The sequence below is a fragment of the Eupeodes corollae genome, chromosome 3, assembly GCF_945859685.1.
Source record: "Eupeodes corollae chromosome 3, idEupCoro1.1, whole genome shotgun sequence".
NCBI classification, from domain to species: Eukaryota; Metazoa; Arthropoda; class Insecta; order Diptera; family Syrphidae; genus Eupeodes; species Eupeodes corollae.
Window position 1 is genome coordinate 30,396,181 of NC_079149.1, and position 17,187 is coordinate 30,413,367.

At 30.5% G+C, this 17,187-nt stretch overlaps 2 protein-coding genes across 3 annotated transcripts in view; one reads left to right on the forward strand and one right to left on the reverse strand.

Moving 5' to 3' along the window:
• The window catches only part of LOC129952979 (eukaryotic translation initiation factor 5B), a 30,876-nt gene extending 27,356 nt beyond the window's left edge, over positions 1–3,520 (forward strand). Inside the window, exons 2-3 of one of the 2 annotated variants that reach the window (XM_056065982.1) lie at positions 146–1,396; positions 3,409–3,520. In XM_056065982.1, coding sequence (XP_055921957.1) covers positions 146–1,396; positions 3,409–3,422 — 1,265 coding nt within the window. In that variant the 3' untranslated portion in view covers positions 3,423–3,520. Of the gene's footprint in view, positions 1–145; positions 1,397–2,178; positions 2,654–3,408 lie in introns of those variants that run through there. The other variant, XM_056065981.1, reaches the window with a different exon arrangement.
• Positions 3,521–4,718: 1,198 nt separating this feature from the next.
• Positions 4,719–11,804, reverse strand: LOC129948880 (UDP-glycosyltransferase UGT5-like). The gene is made up of 7 exons (XM_056060020.1): positions 11,668–11,804; positions 6,563–6,718; positions 6,401–6,491; positions 5,880–6,341; positions 5,615–5,818; positions 5,276–5,550; positions 4,719–5,168 (listed from the first exon to the last, which is right to left on the reverse strand). Exons 1-7 carry the CDS (start codon positions 11,668–11,670, stop codon positions 4,782–4,784), a joined length of 1,578 nt encoding a protein of 525 aa, XP_055915995.1. The 5' UTR covers positions 11,671–11,804; the 3' UTR covers positions 4,719–4,781.
• Positions 11,805–17,187: the final 5,383 nt, after the last annotated feature.

Consider the following 17,187-nt stretch of genomic DNA (forward strand, 5'->3'; position numbering starts at 1 on the left):
TCTTAACTTAAATACACAATTTATTTTGCTATCGAGGAGCTTTGCAATAACAGTTTTCTAACAAAGTTAAGCTTTAAAGCGAAAAGAAGGAAGCCATTTTGTTTTAGAAACTTTGATATTAAAATATTTGAATTGATTTTCTTAGGACAATTGACTTCAGCTGAAATTCAAGATGGTAAGATCGAATACGATCCCGTTACCAAGGCTAAGACTTTGTACAAACACATCGAAGGTGGTTACGAAGTCCATATTACCACTCCTCAACAGAATGGTACTGTAAAGACCCAAGTAAAGACCTTCTACGACCCTAAGCCTGTTACCGAAGAGGATCTGTTGAAGCAACAACAAGAGAAGAAGAAGAGGTCCAAGAAGCCAAATCAAGTTGTTCAAATCGACAAGAACACCACCATGATAACTCGTGAGATTCCCGGTGGATATGAAGAGGTCTATACCACTGTCTATGATGATGGTTCAAAGAGTATGCGCACCAAGACCTTCTACGATGCTGTCGAAGAAGAAATCGTCGATGAGAGCAACACCAATACCAAGGTTCAGCAAAAGAAGAACAAGCCTTCTTCGAAATTGACCAGGCACGATACTGAGGAAGAGGAGAGGAATGTTAAGAAAACCTCCAAGAATCAATTGGTTGAGGCCAACCAGAGGAATGTTCGTCAAGTCAATGAGGATTCCAATGAACAATACAACACCAGGCGCGAGTCGATTGTTGAAGAAACTCGTAGTGTGAGCAAGAAGACCGAAACTTCTGGCAAGAAGACAATTGTTCGCAAGGAATCAGTCCAGGAGGAGAACACCAAGAGTGTGACCACCTCGTCCAAGGACAAGAAGAAGAAGAGCAAGCGTGCTCCTCCACCACCAGCTGATTTCCCCCAGAATGAAACCACCACTGTTACCGCAAGCAAGGTGCCCGGAGGCAACGAGTACACTTACAGTACTGTTTTGGAAGATGGTAAGACTGTAACCACCAGCAAGACAATCTACGAAGAGGAAGAAGTTGAAATGACCGAAGAAGAGATTCAAATCTACAAGAAGCAATTGAAGGACGCCGAGAAGCACAAGAATGTCACAACCACCAAGAAATTGAAGTCCGAGTCGGGCACCAAGAAGATTGTTCCATCAGAAAACCCTGGTGAAGTCACCACTGTGGAGACCATTAAGATTGAGGGTGGTACTGAATATCGCTACACCACTGTGACAGCTGAGGGTATTGTCAAGAAGGCCATCAAGACTGTCTACGATCCAACGCCAAAGGAGAATCCTGATGATTCTGAAGAAGAAGAAGAAATCATTGAGGATTATGAAGAGGAAATCATTGAGCCAGGCGAGAAGATTTTTAAGACCATTGAATCGGTCAAGACTCTTCCTCAGAGATTTGATGGTGAGTAAGATGAAAATTGCATGTTTTAATATGTTTATAATTATATGTTATACTTAAAAGCTCTTATAAGAAGAGTTGCCCTTAACTTCGATTCTTTGAAGAATCTAAAGCATGTGTCAATCAATGTCATTAACAAAATTCAATTAAGAAAATTATTAATTTTTTAGTGGTATGAATAAAACGGAGCATGTACTCGGAGAAAGTTCTTCGCACTAAATTTGAGTAAAAGTGCCCATAACTTTCTCCAAAAGTTAAAGCTTATGCTCAAACTCCAAAGCATATTCTTCGTTTTATGCATACCACATAAACATTTGAATTTATTTATAAATAGCGTGAATATTATTCGTTAATCTTTATGTTATAAACTTTAAGTTTGACAGCAGTTGTAAACTTCATTCTATAGGAATTGAAAATAGTTCAAACTAAGTTTAAGGTGTTGTACCTACCTGTACTAAGGCATGTTCCGTAAAATAAATTACTGATAATAATTCAAAAAGTCGTTAACCAAGTGAAAAATATTTAATATATGTAAACCTAGGTAACAATATTTCAACTAATATTTAGTGTTAAGTATAATTAAAAATTGAATTGTTAACAAAAAATAGTTGTATGCACGAAGTTAATAAAATAATTCAAAAAAACACTCCTAACAGTGAAATAGTGTAACTATACTTGTGAAGTTTTTGTCCTATATTTTATATAATTGTCAACTCATGCATGTCAAAAAGGAAAATATTAAAATATAAGTTTAAATAAAAAATAAATTTACATAAATTTCACAGAAATCGTTGAAGTTAATACACCAAAGAAAAAATCCACCAAATTGACCAGAACTGACACTCAAGAAGAAGAAAGTCATATTGTTGAGAAGAAGAAGAACGCAATGACATCTATCAATCAACAACAGAGTAACGTTCGTAAAATGGAACAAGAAGAACACACAACTGGACGTTATAATGTTCGTCGTGAATCTAAAGTCGAAGAAACACGCAGCATGACTCAGAAAATTAAGATCTCTGGAAATTACTAAACAAACAGAACAAAAAATCTACAAACATAATAATATACATTGAATTGAATCCTATTGTTCTATTTTATTTTTACAAAATTTGTATAACATGGAGTTTACATAATATTCATATTAATTAATCATTTTGTTTTACAATATTTTCCTATATATTTAATTAATTTCGTTTGGTTATATTTATATCAGTACATTTACATAAAATAAATATATTTATATTGCCTAAAAACATATTTTACATTTTCACCGTGATTTTATTTACACAAAAGAAAAACTGGCAAAGAAGAAATTTAAATAAGAAATTAAGAAATTTTAAATAAGAAATTATTTTATTAATCTCGAGAACTGCTTTTTTTGCAAATTCAATTTCAAACCAGAGATTTAGGCTCTAAGTGTACTTGCAAAAATTTATTACGTTTCCGCATGTCATGAAAGCATTCAGTTAATAAGATAATGAATCACGCATTTGCTACTTAGCAATGACACAAACCGTTATGGTTTGACCTTTCAATACTACAGCGCTGTATACGTTCAATGATACCATTCAGCACTTTGGTTTATTTATTTACATGACGAAAAATTATTTTGCAACTATAATCAACATAAAATAAAATTATTTACCAATTTAAGTAAAAATTATTTCATCTGTTACAAAATAGAGATCTATTTATTTATATTTTTGAAGTGCTAAATAATGAAAAAAACACTCATTTTCAAACAAAATCTAAACACTTCGAAGCATTTTTTTGAGTTGTAAGTCACGATAAGATATTATTTTTATTTTTTGACATTTTCAAGAACTTTAAATTTCTCTTTGAATCTCATAAAAATTTAGAAAAAATTACAAAAATTCAGAGTAAAGGAACAGATCTGATTTTTAAACTCAAAATCAATGTCAAACTAATTTTGATAGTGAATTGAAAACTTTACAACCTTTTTAAGGAACTTGAACTTTGAAATAAAAATACTTTTTCGTTCATATTTTCAGATTTGGGACATTAAAACTGCTGTGTATATTTTTTGATACTGGATAATAAATATGTGGCCAACAAATTGATGTAATGAAAATAAGGAAATAATAAATTGATTTTAATTAAAAAGGAGTATGATTTTTCTTTAAGTAAAATAAATATTTTAACAAAAATTTTGTAGGATATAAATTGCAAAAAACATGTGTTCAGGGATTTGGAACTTTGCATGTTACTAACATTCAGAATCTTTGAACACAAATAAAAGAACTGTCCACATAGTTTCTTGATAATGGTTTTTGAGAGATATAGAAGAATATTTTATTATTATATTTTATTTTAAATGTTTTTAAATAATTTCTTTAATGTGACGAATATCAGTCAAAGTTTTTAAACTTTGTTTGAGCATATCTGGTCTTATTTCATTAAAAGTCAAATGTATGTAAATGTTGATTTTCATAAGCATTCTTTAGATGAATAAGTCACAAAAAGTTTGACTTAACAGTTTCGTTATCTCGCTAAATCTAAATTCAATGAAAAATTCACTACTCATCGGTTTCGAGGTCAATTGTTCCAATGATGCCTTCGGCATATTTACTGTGGAGTTTGCAGAATCTTGAGGAGATTGTGCTAACTCATGGACCTCTAAGCTAAAAGGATTCAAGCAAAACAGTGCACGAAATTTAACATTGCACTAGACAATTTTTAAGTATTGAAAACTGACCCTTTCATATTTTGTATTAATTCAGAGAATTTTTTCAGACGGATTGACAGATCAGTAGAATTCAATATAAACACAACTAACTATTAATTCTCACCCATCAATCAAAGACGGTTGGCAGTTCTTTTCTTCCTTTGTGTGTGTACTCAGATTTCTAACAGCAGAAATGAACAATTCTGTTTATATTTCTGAGATCTTAAATTTTCTAAAGTATGTTAGAAGAAAAACCAAATTAACGTCAAAAATATGACAGCTGCTATGACAGTTATGCCTTTCGGAAGTTCTTTATTTTAAACAATCATGGGATATAATAGAACATGTCCAGTAAATCATTGACAATCATGAAACCGTTGTTAGAAATTTTGTTTCCAAAATCAAAAGTACTTTCAACATTTTTGAAAGCAAATGAGGTTGGAGTTCACTTAGTTAAAAGTCAAGTCCGACCGGATAGTCGAAAATAAGTAAATATTTATCTAAAGTTCTTATTAATATGTTTAAAAAAACACTGTAGCTTTAATAAAGGGGGACAACTTTATCCCTAACCATTAACGTACATATATATATATTAAACCTGAAAGTTTTGTTGTCCATGACAAAATAATTTCAATATAAAATTTAAAAAAATGTATTTATTCGTAAAATAAATAAATACACACACATTTAGGTACTTTTCTAGTTAGATTTTTCCTTGGATTTCTTACTTCTCTTCACCAACTTAAGTCCAACAATACAAATAACTCCGAGAATACTGACAATTCCCAGAATCACAAATCCTATAACGTCCAATAAATAGAATTGATACCAAGCAAGATCAAGACCGGCTGATCGAATATGACGTGCTCCCTTATGCCTTATGACATATTCCACCCAATACATTGCAGTATCTCTTGGACTTAAAGGACGATCTCTAAAGATATCAGATATTCGTTGTATATTCTCTTTATAAGATGGATTCTCTATAAGTTCGAGAAGAGATGTTTTCAGTAAATCAGCTGTTATTTCTTGAAATTTAAGGGTGATTGCGTATCCAGCTTTGGTAGCTTTGTTCATGTTGAGATACTGAAAATATATTCAAAGAAAATTTCATATAAAAAATCTACTATACATTTTGACCGTCAGCTGTCAAAGTTAAGTGGCGATCTTAAGACAAATTCAATGTCACTTACCTGATCACAATAAAACGGCATTCCCAACAAAGGTACTGCATGATAGACACCTTCCTGACTGCCAAACAATCCACCATGAGTAATAAATACTTTGACATTAGGATGTGCCAAAATGTCACTTTGTGGCATCCATTTATGTACCATGACATTTGATGGCAATTGCGGGATTTCGTCCGTTTCGAATTTCCAAATAACCCTCTGTTTCAAACTTCCAAAAACTTTGAGAAATATTTTTAGCATTTCTGGTGGCATATCAGCGCTTCTGACATTGCTTCCTGTCAATATATGTTTTTTTGTTGTTTTCAATCTTTAGGCTTTCTACTGACAACTAGTACTTACCTAAACTAAAGTAAATAGCACCATCTTTGGCTCCATCTAGGAACTTTTTAATGTCTTCTGGCAGAGGCTTTGGTGGATAGATGTGGACACCACCAATCGGAATCATTCCCTGAACAGTTGGCCGAGGTGTTGTCATTGGAATATGACTATTCAAAAGTATCACCGAAATGTTCTTTTCCATTTCGGTAACTTTCGGGATTTTAACTAAAATCAAACAGATCTATTAGTTTGTTCGCTTTAAGCTTCAGAAAGTTCAAAAACTTACTTGGTAAATGTGATAAATATTTTTGAATCAAAGCATCCTGCTTTGGGAAGTATTCAAACTCTCTATAAAAGTCTTGGTACAAAGAAGCAAAAGTGTTCTGGAGACGCTCCCAAAAACTCATTCTATCATCGAATGGCAAGAACCCATGTGGTACAAAAGACCAAGGTGTAATAACACCCATCATTTGACTCATATACGATTCATACCCCAGAGTACTCGATAGAATTACTGGAATATCAAATTTCAAAGCCAATGTCAAAAACGCCTCCTGATAGAATTGCTCAGCAATTAAGACATCATAAACATCTTTGGTATCTGTTCGATTGAATATTTCCTGAACGTTCGATTGCTGAAGAGCATGTTCAGTAGTTTTCGTTCCAATTATTTCTAACATCTTTAAAAAATCTTTCAATGTCAGACTGGTAAGTTCGAAAAGATTGTCCGTTTTGAAATGGGCTTGAACTGCAAATATAAAAGAAACATGAAGTGTGTTGAAATTTTAATATTCAAATAAAATTTACCATCAAACCAAAAGTCATAAGGAGGTATAAGTACTTCAGTGTAATTGGGTCCATTATTTGGTCCCATTGAGTCACTCGTTATAAAGGTAACCTAAAAGTAACAACCAGAGTATATTAAATTTTATTGAAGTAATAATAAAATCAGATAAGTTAGTTTATTACCTCATGTCCTCTTTTAAGAAGCTCTCTGATCAGAGTCTTATGCATCATAAAATGACTCTTGCCCGGAAAGACAAACGCCGCCAGTATTCGACCTGCATTCGAATATGAGACGGTGAGCAGAACCACCAAGGCGAAATATAATGCCTTTTTAATATTCTAAATTAAACAAAATTAAAATAAGAAAAGAAATAAATGTCTGTACATTACATTCTAATGAAATACAATAAAATACATAAAAAAGTTATTTTTTAGCTATTATCTTTTTGGAAACATTGGTTTAAACAGCTGACGCACGTTTCGTGTTTTGTTTCACTGTCAAACATCTTCTGATTGGTCTTTAATTTAACCCTGAATCGTCCTGCAAACAAACTCTGTTAGTCAACAACGTGGAAAATTTTGCGGAAAGATTTAGGTGTGATGCCTTTCAAAGTACAGCTGGTGCAAGAATTGAAGCCTACTGAAACGTACATTTTTTGGTGAATGGGCTCTTGGAAAGTTAGCCGAAGGTCCACTGTTTTTACCGAAAAATTGTGTTCAGCGACGGAGCTCATTTTAGGCTCAATGGGTACGTAAATAGGAAGAATTGTCGTGAATTTTGCAGTGAATATCAGCCAGAAGCATTACAAGAGCTACCAATGCATCCACAAAAAGTAACTGTTTTGTGCAGTTCAGTGCGGTTTATGGGCTGGTGGCATCATTGGACCGTACTTCTTCAAAGATGATGCGAATCGTAACGTAACTGTGAATTGTGGGCGCTACCGTGAGGTAATTTCCAACTTTTGTTTGCCCAAAATGCAAGTGCTTGATTTGCATGACATGTGGTTTTAACAAGATTGTGCCAAATGCCACACAGAACAATGGACTTATTGAGGGGCTAGCTCGGTGAACATTTTATTTCACGTTCAGGCCGGTCAATTGGCCGCCTAGATCGTGCAATTTAACGCCTTTAGACTATTTGTTGTGGGGTTATGTTAAAGCTCATGTCTAACCAGACTAGCCCGCTTCAATTAACGCATTGGAAGACAACATTGAAGCATTTATTCGATACCGTCCGAAATGTTGGAAAGAGTATGCCAACATTGGACTAAGCGGGTGGACCATTTGAGGCGCAGTCAATGTCAACATTTGCATGAAATAATCTTGAATCATTAAATTATCTGGACCGTAATATCGATTAAAATGAAGATATCATGCATTGCTTTGAATTGTGTGTGTGTTTTTTTTTTTTGAAAAAAATTCCTACAGCTTTTAAAAAATTACCATTTACAATAAGACACAATATAAAATAAAGTTAGAATATAATATTTCATATTTAAAAATCAAGTATTGCATTCGTAAGACATTTTAAACTCGAGATTTTAATCAAAAATTACGTTGGTAGAGAAGTTGAAAAGGTGGGTCCCCAATTCCGTCCGTCTGTCTGTCCTCGCCCTAAAAACCATTGAGTTGAATGAGTTTAAACTTGGAATTAAAGGTTTTAATTAGATTCGAGTTATGCGTTTTTCCATACACGTTTTTAAATTGAAAATAGAAAATTCGAAATTCCTCAAAAACTAAGAGATAGATTTTTATTAAATTTTCTTTAATTTTTTTTTTCTCAACTTGGTTTTTTCACAGCGTCAATGCTTAAAACGACACTCTTTACCTTTAGACAATGCTGGCCCAAAACGAGTTGAGGCGTTTATAAGTCAACGTGATAGATTATCACTGTTATGGCTGAAACACATACACGCTTCAGCTTCGACTTCGTCTGCGTTACGTTAGGCCTGCTTCGAGGTTGCTTTGAATGACATTTCTATTATTTCATCCCTCCAAAGAGCAAATATTTTGTTTGTTGACATTTTTTTTACAGCTGATGAGCTGTCAGACAAAGCAAATGTTCAGATAATTGAACTAGAGCTTCCGTTTGGAGTCACATTACGTTACATTACGTTCTTTTCCTTACGATTGTCAAACGAAACTTGAGGTCGAAGCTTCATTGTAATAGCATGTATTGAATTCCTATGGCTGAACTCGTAAACGTCAGGCGAAGCCGAAGCTAAAGCGTGTTTGTGTTTCGGCCATTAGTTCTTTCAAAAAATTAGAGTCAACTTGTATTAAGAAATAAAATTATAAAACAATCTTGCAACTTAATTTCCATATTGAACGTTTCTATAAAAACACATTAAAAATATGCGTTGGCTCGGTATTAAATTCTGCCCTGTTAATGTTTGAATACAGTCAATACTATCACTGATAGTCCCACGGTTGAGGGTTGACTCAAAAATGTTTGTCAACGTGAGCGTTTATGTGCTACTCAACGACGTGAGACCCATAGGGCAGATAATGACGTAATTTTTACGTCAGAGAGTCAACGTGTTGAGCATCTAATAATAGCTTAACGATTAAAAAAAATTAAAGCCGTTTTGAGAAAGTACATTTTTGGAAGGTACATTCTTAAATCTTTTAACGCATACTTCTTTTGATGAGTTTCTTTTTAACTTTGAAAAATAACTTCTTCTTTAACAATGTAGATGGACCAAAATAATTGTCGCTTAGGTAAAAATGGTACTTTGTCGATTATACTTCACTCTAGCGCCGATAATATTTAGTTTTTCTTAAAGTAATTTTACTAAAGAATTTAAAAAAAAAGTACGTTTAGAGCCCTTTTACTTCATACCAGTGCTTCGTAAGATTTTTCAACTCTAGATCTGATGTTTTTTATTTTGTTTAAATTTATATTTTTAACCCATTTCTTATAACAGAACCGAAGAATAACAATAGATAAACATTTTGTTTACAATCTATTGTTTGATCGAGTGTCATTGATATTATGTATGCTAAGTTTTTGAAGCTTCAACTACCCTAGGGCAGTATTTCAAACCAATTTTTTATGTTTTTATATTTATTTTTTTTTTTAAATCAAACGTATCGTATCAACTGGCGATCTATTACACAAAGAAATCGAAAGAAAAATTGTTCAAGAGAAAAAAACAAACCAATTACTAATGAAACAAGCGTTATAGACTTAAGTGATTTGTAAAGATTGCTTGAGATTTAATCTTTTGATGAGTTGATGAACTCAGCTAAAATTACACAAAAAAGTCACGTAAATATAATATATCAACGACTGTACAAATTCAAATTCCTTAAAAATAATTGTTGTATTGAAGTAGCTGAGAATCAAAAAGATAAAACTTGATTTTAGAACAAAATAAACCTGCGATCAGAATCACATAATTATTTTGTGTTATGATTATAAATAAATAATTTTAATGTGATGTAATCTTTTCATCACTCAAAACAAAAACACAATTAATAATATGAGGTAATAAAAATGACAAATTATTATTGACATGCGAGCTTATTTAAATGTTAAGCATGAAACAGGTTAGCGTATAGAAGCATAGGAAAATACATACTTTGTTTTTTGGTTCTCAACCATTTAATAATTATATACTTAGTAGACTACTTTGTATTGTTTAAAATTAAGCGTTAATACAAAATAATAACAGTTATAAGATGTTTCATTTGACAAATAAAACTACTCAATCAATCAAATTTTAAAAGTACACACTTCATTGAAGCATTAAAATTGTTAAAGTTTATTACAAAAATGGTAAACATTTTGTAAAAATCTATTGATTTTTATTTAAAAAAGATTGTTTAATATCAAAATAAAACTTCTCATAATATATGTACGTATTTTTTTAAATTACACCTTCGGAAGTCATTAATGAAATGTATGAGTTAAAAACACTTTTCAATTATGATTGAAATCTCACAGGAAATTTGTGTTAAAATTTTATGAATGAACAAATTTTAACGTTTATGAGTCTATTAAAAAAAAACATTTTATAAAGACTTATATTATTATAATATAATGATATTATGACCAATTGATAAATTACCCTACTAAGGCTAATCAATAATATTATTTTATAAGGCTAGAAGATTATCTAAAAAAGGTTCTTTTCGTCAGATAGATACAGTTCTTTTTGTTTGTGTATATTTGTTCTTAAATATGTTTCATAGAAACGTATTGATAAATTAGTGTCGAATTTGATGCAAAATAAAGATAATTTACGCACTTAATTCATATAACTATTCAAGCCGATAAGACAACAATAACCTAAAGGCTGTTAGGTAGATTTATAGAAGATTTGAATTTAGAGAATATTTGCATAAAGTATTCAAAAGTCTTTGATAACTTGAAGAATTATTTATCTAAGTTCTTGAAGCGATTGTGGAGCATTGGTCTATACCATATCTTTTACGTGGCAATAAAGAAAAAGTCTAAAATTGTTAAATCACAAGATCTCAATGGGCAGTTGTGATCTTTTCTTTAATCAATAAAACTGAAAATGTTTCCATTGTTTCGTTTCTACTTATTTTTCTCGTAGCACTATTTTTGTCAATTTTGTCTAAGCGTTCCATTTTTAGCAAAAACTTAATTTTTCTTGTCAAAAGATGACAACTGCCCACATATTGTAGTTCCTTATTGCAAATTATTTAACAAATTATAGAACTAATTTTGAGATTTAAAGCTCAATGAATTAATTAAAATACAGTTAGAAAAATCAATATTTTTCTATCAAGTTTCGTACTAAAAATAATTTGAAGTCGTTATTAATTGACTTAAATTTGTTTCCATATTACTTTCTTAATTATTATACCCTTTAAATATAACAAGCAAATCAAATAACTTTTTTAATTACTTTTCATTCTTTACATTTTATTGAACATTGTGATGATGATTAGTTATTATTATCGCAGGTCGTGAATTTGATTCAAATGAAAACACTGATTATATCACTTTTAATGCAAAAGATTCTAGGTATAAATTGCATGGTTTATAGAGATATTTTAATAGCGACAAGCTTATCGTTAGTTTCATTCTCATTTTTATTTCTAAACTTTATCTAGATTATATTTAGACTAATAAATAAGTGAGTAAAATATCCTAAAAAGCATCACACAAATACAAATCAATTTTAACTCAAAATTTTATTTTAAATTTAAACCAAAAAATATAAACAGAAAACAAAACAAATTTTATCACAAAGAACTTTTAAAAAATTCACTTTTCTGGTTATAAAATAAAACACAACAAATTAGTAAATTACCATTTCAACAATTATTCTTCCCAAAAAAACAATCTGATACTCAAAACTTAGAACTTAGAAGATCATTTATCAACTTCCCGATCACCGAAACGAGTGATCTTGACTTACTGCTGGGTGAAAAAGAACTGATGGTTCTATAGCATACAAAATATTTTAATTCTTTCTAACTTGATATCTATACAATAAAATTTATTAAAAAAAGTATAAATGCAGTCATTAGTATACAGGAGCGGATACAAACATTTTTGTCAGGGGAAGGTCAAATTCTTTCGAACTCTTCTAATGCAATTAGTTCAAATATTAGAAGTGTTCATACATATATTTTCCGTCATCATCTTTACCTAGTTTATTAAAAGTGTTTTAATATTTATAAGACCCTATCTTTAACGCCTAGAAGTACTTAGTAGGTATAACAGTGTGATAGTAGGTTTGCTAATTAATTTGACATGCTTAACATAATATTATCAGTTAAATTAATAAGAATATTTTTTTTTTGGAATATCGCAATGAATTTGCTGATTTATTTCATTTATTATTATGTAGGTTAATTAATATTTCTTTTTATTGTAGTCATAGTCAGAGAACTATTGTTGAGTTATTTATTTGTGTTTTGTTTTATTATTAAAAAATAAAAAAAAACTTCAGTTGTTGTGAGTTCAAACCGATACCAATTTTCTTAAATTTCATTCGAAGTTATTTGAATTGATTCGATTTCTTTTTTAATTTAAAAATTTCACTATTACTTACCTTTTCCAGGTCCCTAGAATAGAGATAGAAGAGTACGTCTGCGTATTTCAATAAGTCCATACATTCGGCATACATTATTTAATATCTCAAAACCCAGTATAGATATAAACTTTAACTGTTTTATTAAAAGTAGGAACGTAGCAAACAAGTGGTAAAAAAGGATTTTTGACTTCATTATATTGACAACGTGTAATTTTATTGACTTGGGGGCAATTTTAGGTTTGTGCTGAATTAAAATACTAATAACTTCTTATTTAAGAAAATAATAATTAAATGATTTTTAAAAGGCTCTTCATTCTTAATCCTCAATGCGCCACTTTATGAAGCTGTGACAGTGAATTAATCCATTATATCGGCAACATCTATCATTAACCAGATGGCGCTATGTGGCACATAAACAATGAACCAATGGCCATTTTGCAATAAAAGATCAACTACCGTGTTATTTCCTGAAAAGCTCAAGCTGTGTTAAAGAGCACTATCTTGGAGGCCACCGTCTTGTTGAAACAATAGTCTTTATAACATCACGTTAAAGAATTAAAAAAGAATGTTACCAATTTAGGGAGTGCTTAAGGTTTTGGTAAAATAAAATACATGTGTAAGAATTGTTTTTCTTTAAAAAAAAAAGTGGCTGGGATGCCACCCGCACTGATGACTTCCAATCCCGTCTGTTGATTTCCCTTGCTTAAAAGTTTGTAGGGTTGGGTTAAAAAAATTGTTAGTTGAATTATTCTTAAAAATTTTAAAATTACCAACATTATTTTTCATATAAAGAAATAGTTTCGTTTGAAAATCTAGTTTTCTTTAGTAGATTTTTAGTCGAAAACAAACTTTTACCAATTTAATTAGCATTTATTAAATGTTTACAAATTGGATGGATGAAATTAATTTGAGAGATATCAAGAACCGAACATCAATTTTTACCAAATTTGCGTTCTATTTCTTGTAGATTTAATTTCTTTTATGAAAAAACAGACTTTTTTTGTTTTCTTTTATAAAAAAAAACTATTGGATACCGAAAACAATATTTTCTGTGGGAAAAAAAAGTTTGAAGACAATATTTTTAATTTTTGAAAAGCTATTTAATTATTTTAACCAAGTTTTAGTATTGTTTTTTTGTTAGGTTTTTATTTTTTGTGAAAAAAACTGTGAATTTGATATTTCTCAAAATTTAACTGAATGTTGAAAACAATATTTTTTAAAAGATAAAAGTAGTTTAAAGCCAATATCTCGAGGTGACAAATTTGTGTTTTAAGTTTTTTGATTTATAAAAAAAACCATTAATTATATTTTTTTCAAAAAGTTAATTTGTTTTGTATAACGTTACAATTTATTATGTAATTCAAGTCTCTAGCGTTATTGGTTCATGAGATATTTAGGTTTAACCAAAATTTGTACCTTTTTTTAAACTGTTATGGTAAAAAAACCACCCACGCAATTTTCTTGAGAGCCCTTTCTGCATCTTTTTGCTTTATTATCTGTATAGCAAAATTTATTTGAAGTCGATATCTCTTCTGGTTCTTGAGCTATGGATGACGAAAAAAACGTCACGAACGTACGGACATACGGACGTACGTACACACGCACGCACAGACATCTTTCTAAAAATCTTTTATTTCGACTCTAGGGACCTTGAAACATCGAGAAATGTCAAAATTTTCAATTCGACAAATCGGACCCATTACAATAACTTCCTATGGGAAGTTAATAAATAAGATGGCGCAACAGTAAATGAAGAACCAGGGCCTAGTGACTTACAACTCTCAACCATTCCTGTGTGCGAGTTATGTTGTCAGAGATGGAAGGGACCTACAGCTTATTTGCAGAATCCGAACGGCTAATTTGAGAAAGAACTTTTTTCATGACAAGAATTACTCTTGAAGGATTTGTCAATCAAGAGTCAGTACCGGTGAAAAAAGTTAAGTGGCACTGACAGGGATTGAACCCAAGACCCTTTGCATGACAGTCCAACGCACTAACCATCACGCTACGGGTACTACTGTTTTCCTTTAATACATAAAATTCCGCAACAGCTTATGTCTTTCTTTTAAAAATGGCTTAATATGACATTTGTTATACTAATGAAATTTGTTTTTAAATAAAGCATGCGAGCAAAGCCGCTAAGTGTAACTAGTCTCTTTATCTTTTGGTAGTACATTTTGCACGATTTACTAATGTTGTTTAGAAGTTTGTCTATTTATTATAAAATGTCAAACCAAACTGAGTATGAATCAAGTGACAGCTGTCAAAAAAAAATAATTCCGAAAAAATGATTGTCAGATTGAAAACCACACACATAAGAAAACACCCGTTATAAAAACAAACGAATGGGTTTGAAATATTATTGTGTGTATGATTGCCCTAGGGCTTAATAGGATATTTGAAGCTTCAAAAACTAAACAAGCATTAATGACATAAACGACTTTGTGACAAAAATGAATTTCAAAGCAAAATGAAGAATATTAAAATATTTAATTTATAAAGAATACATTCTATCCCATAACTAATATAACCAAGTTTAAACTTTTACTAAATGCATACAACTAAAACTTACTTTCAAGCTTTCAACAAATTCAAATGTTTTATCGTTACCCATATCTCAAAACTAGCAGATACTTCAAATAAATGTTGTCTTATAAATAAAAACATCAACATTTAAACATTAAAAGAAACCAAAACCACGCTAAAATTCTTTTTTAAAAAAGCGATTTTAAAAAGTTTTTTTTTTCAAATATCTCACGGACAAATAAAGCTATCGAATTCAAATCAATTTTATTCTATACACTAAGACGTAATACACAATTAATACGAACCTACGAAAAACGATCGATCTTTTACTTGTCACTTAAGGGAGATGTATGAAAAGTATATCATTCATAAAAAGTTTCAAACTCGATATTATAATCAAACATGACATTAGGAAGAATTCGGAAAAAGGGGGTCACCTGATTCCGTCCGTCTGTCTGTGATTTTTAAAAAATTATAACATTTTTTCCAAAATTCAATATCTCAAAAATGGATCATTAGTTTTTTACAAAGTTGAGACGTAAAGCTTATACAATGAAGCTCTTAATAACTTCAAACGATTTCGAACGGTTTTCGAACACAAATTTTAAAAATTAAAGTTTTTTTTTGGAAACCAAATAGCATTAAAATTTTTGATACTGAAATTTTTCTCGCAGGTGCATTTTTAAATCTTAAATTACAGGAATATTTTTAAACCGACTTTTTGGGTAAATGGAAAAGTTCGAGCTCACACGAACTTACTCCTGTGTCCAAAAACACTGTTAACAAAAATTAATTGTATTTTAAAATTTATAATGAATCAAAAATTCAGGATTTATATTTTTTTCTAAATCATTAGAGCGTTAATTTTGTTAATTAATTTTGTATGCATACAATTTTTCAGTTTCAGTTTAAAAATATTTTTGGTATGCAGTTATTTGAAGCTTATTAATTTACTTTTAATGTTTTGATTTCGTATAAAAAATTATGACCCATTAACAAGATATTGAATTTCAAAAAAACAATGTTAAATATTTGTTTTTAAATCAAAAATTAACAGTGACACTTTTGATCATCAAATATTATTGAGACGATTGATCAGTTCTTGATAAAACTTAAAAATAAAATGCCGGTTCTATGGAACAATACAAACATTTTTTTTAAAAGCCAAATTACGATAAAAGATGTATCGAAAATTTAAACTGAGTTCTTGATTTTTAAAGAAAAAGCCTAAAGCGAATCGGTTCCAAGAGGTCATTTCCAAATTTCAAGTAAATCGCCCCCATGCTTTATCGGACGGACGGACTAACCTATTTGGGGGACCCTGTTTTTAGGACTTCTCTACCATCGTAGTATCATGTTTCATTAAAATCTTGAGTAAACAAATTTTACGAAGCAATACTACTTGAAATATAGTTTCTAAATTTTGCAAGTAACTACGCTTTTACGTTACAATAAACGTTTCTAGAGCGCATTGTTATTGTTTGACTTTACTGCAAAATGGTAAATATTTTACGTTAGTTACAAAAACTAAAGTAAACAAATTACAATACACCTCATTATGCATACAAACTTAAGTCATATCTCAAGTCTTTTAAAGATGAGAACGTGCGTGGGTTGTAGTTCCGATGATTGGTTCTTTATCAAAATAATCCGGATTTGTATCAAATGATGAAGCTCTTTGTTGCTAGAAGGTTTCGTTAATATGAAGAATTGTTGCACTAGAGGCGTGAAAAATCAATTCTTGTTAGAAATGGCGATCTCTATTTATTCGGTTATCGTGAAGTCACAAAGAATTTAATAAAGAGGCTAAGGTGCTGCAACAGTACCCCTTTCGCTCATTTGGCTAGCATCATTTTTCATTGTTTTGTTATTACCATTTATTAATCTTTCACTTTTTAGCACGAAATAAACGTCCATTGATTTATTTTGAGAAATACTATTTTCTTAAACATATAAAAATGAAACCTCTTACCGTTAGAGACCGATATAGAGAGGTGCTTTTTGTATTCCAGTTCAAAGGAAATAATTTTTCAACAAAATTTAGTTAAAGAAAAAAATAGAGCAACACATATTAACACTGTACATAAAACAGTTTTTTTCTGTCTGTTTTTCAATTACTGTGTTCAACAAATTATCTTATCCTCTAAGATTTCAATATAAGTTGAAAGTGACAATATCTTATCAATTGAAAATTTAAATACATTGTTTTAAGCCTATAACTATTATAGTTAAATATTTATAGTTCCAAATCAAAGCTACTATAAA

Bases quoted from the DNA above. Each gene is read 5' to 3' on its own strand.
- LOC129948880 (XM_056060020.1), bottom strand. The intron at 6,342-6,400 runs GTAAATTTTATT...TTATATTTGCAG, and splicing joins TTATGACTTTTGGTTTGATG to TTCAAGCCCATTTCAAAACG. The intron at 5,551-5,614 runs GTAAGTACTAGT...ATATATTGACAG, and splicing joins TGCTATTTACTTTAGTTTAG to GAAGCAATGTCAGAAGCGCT.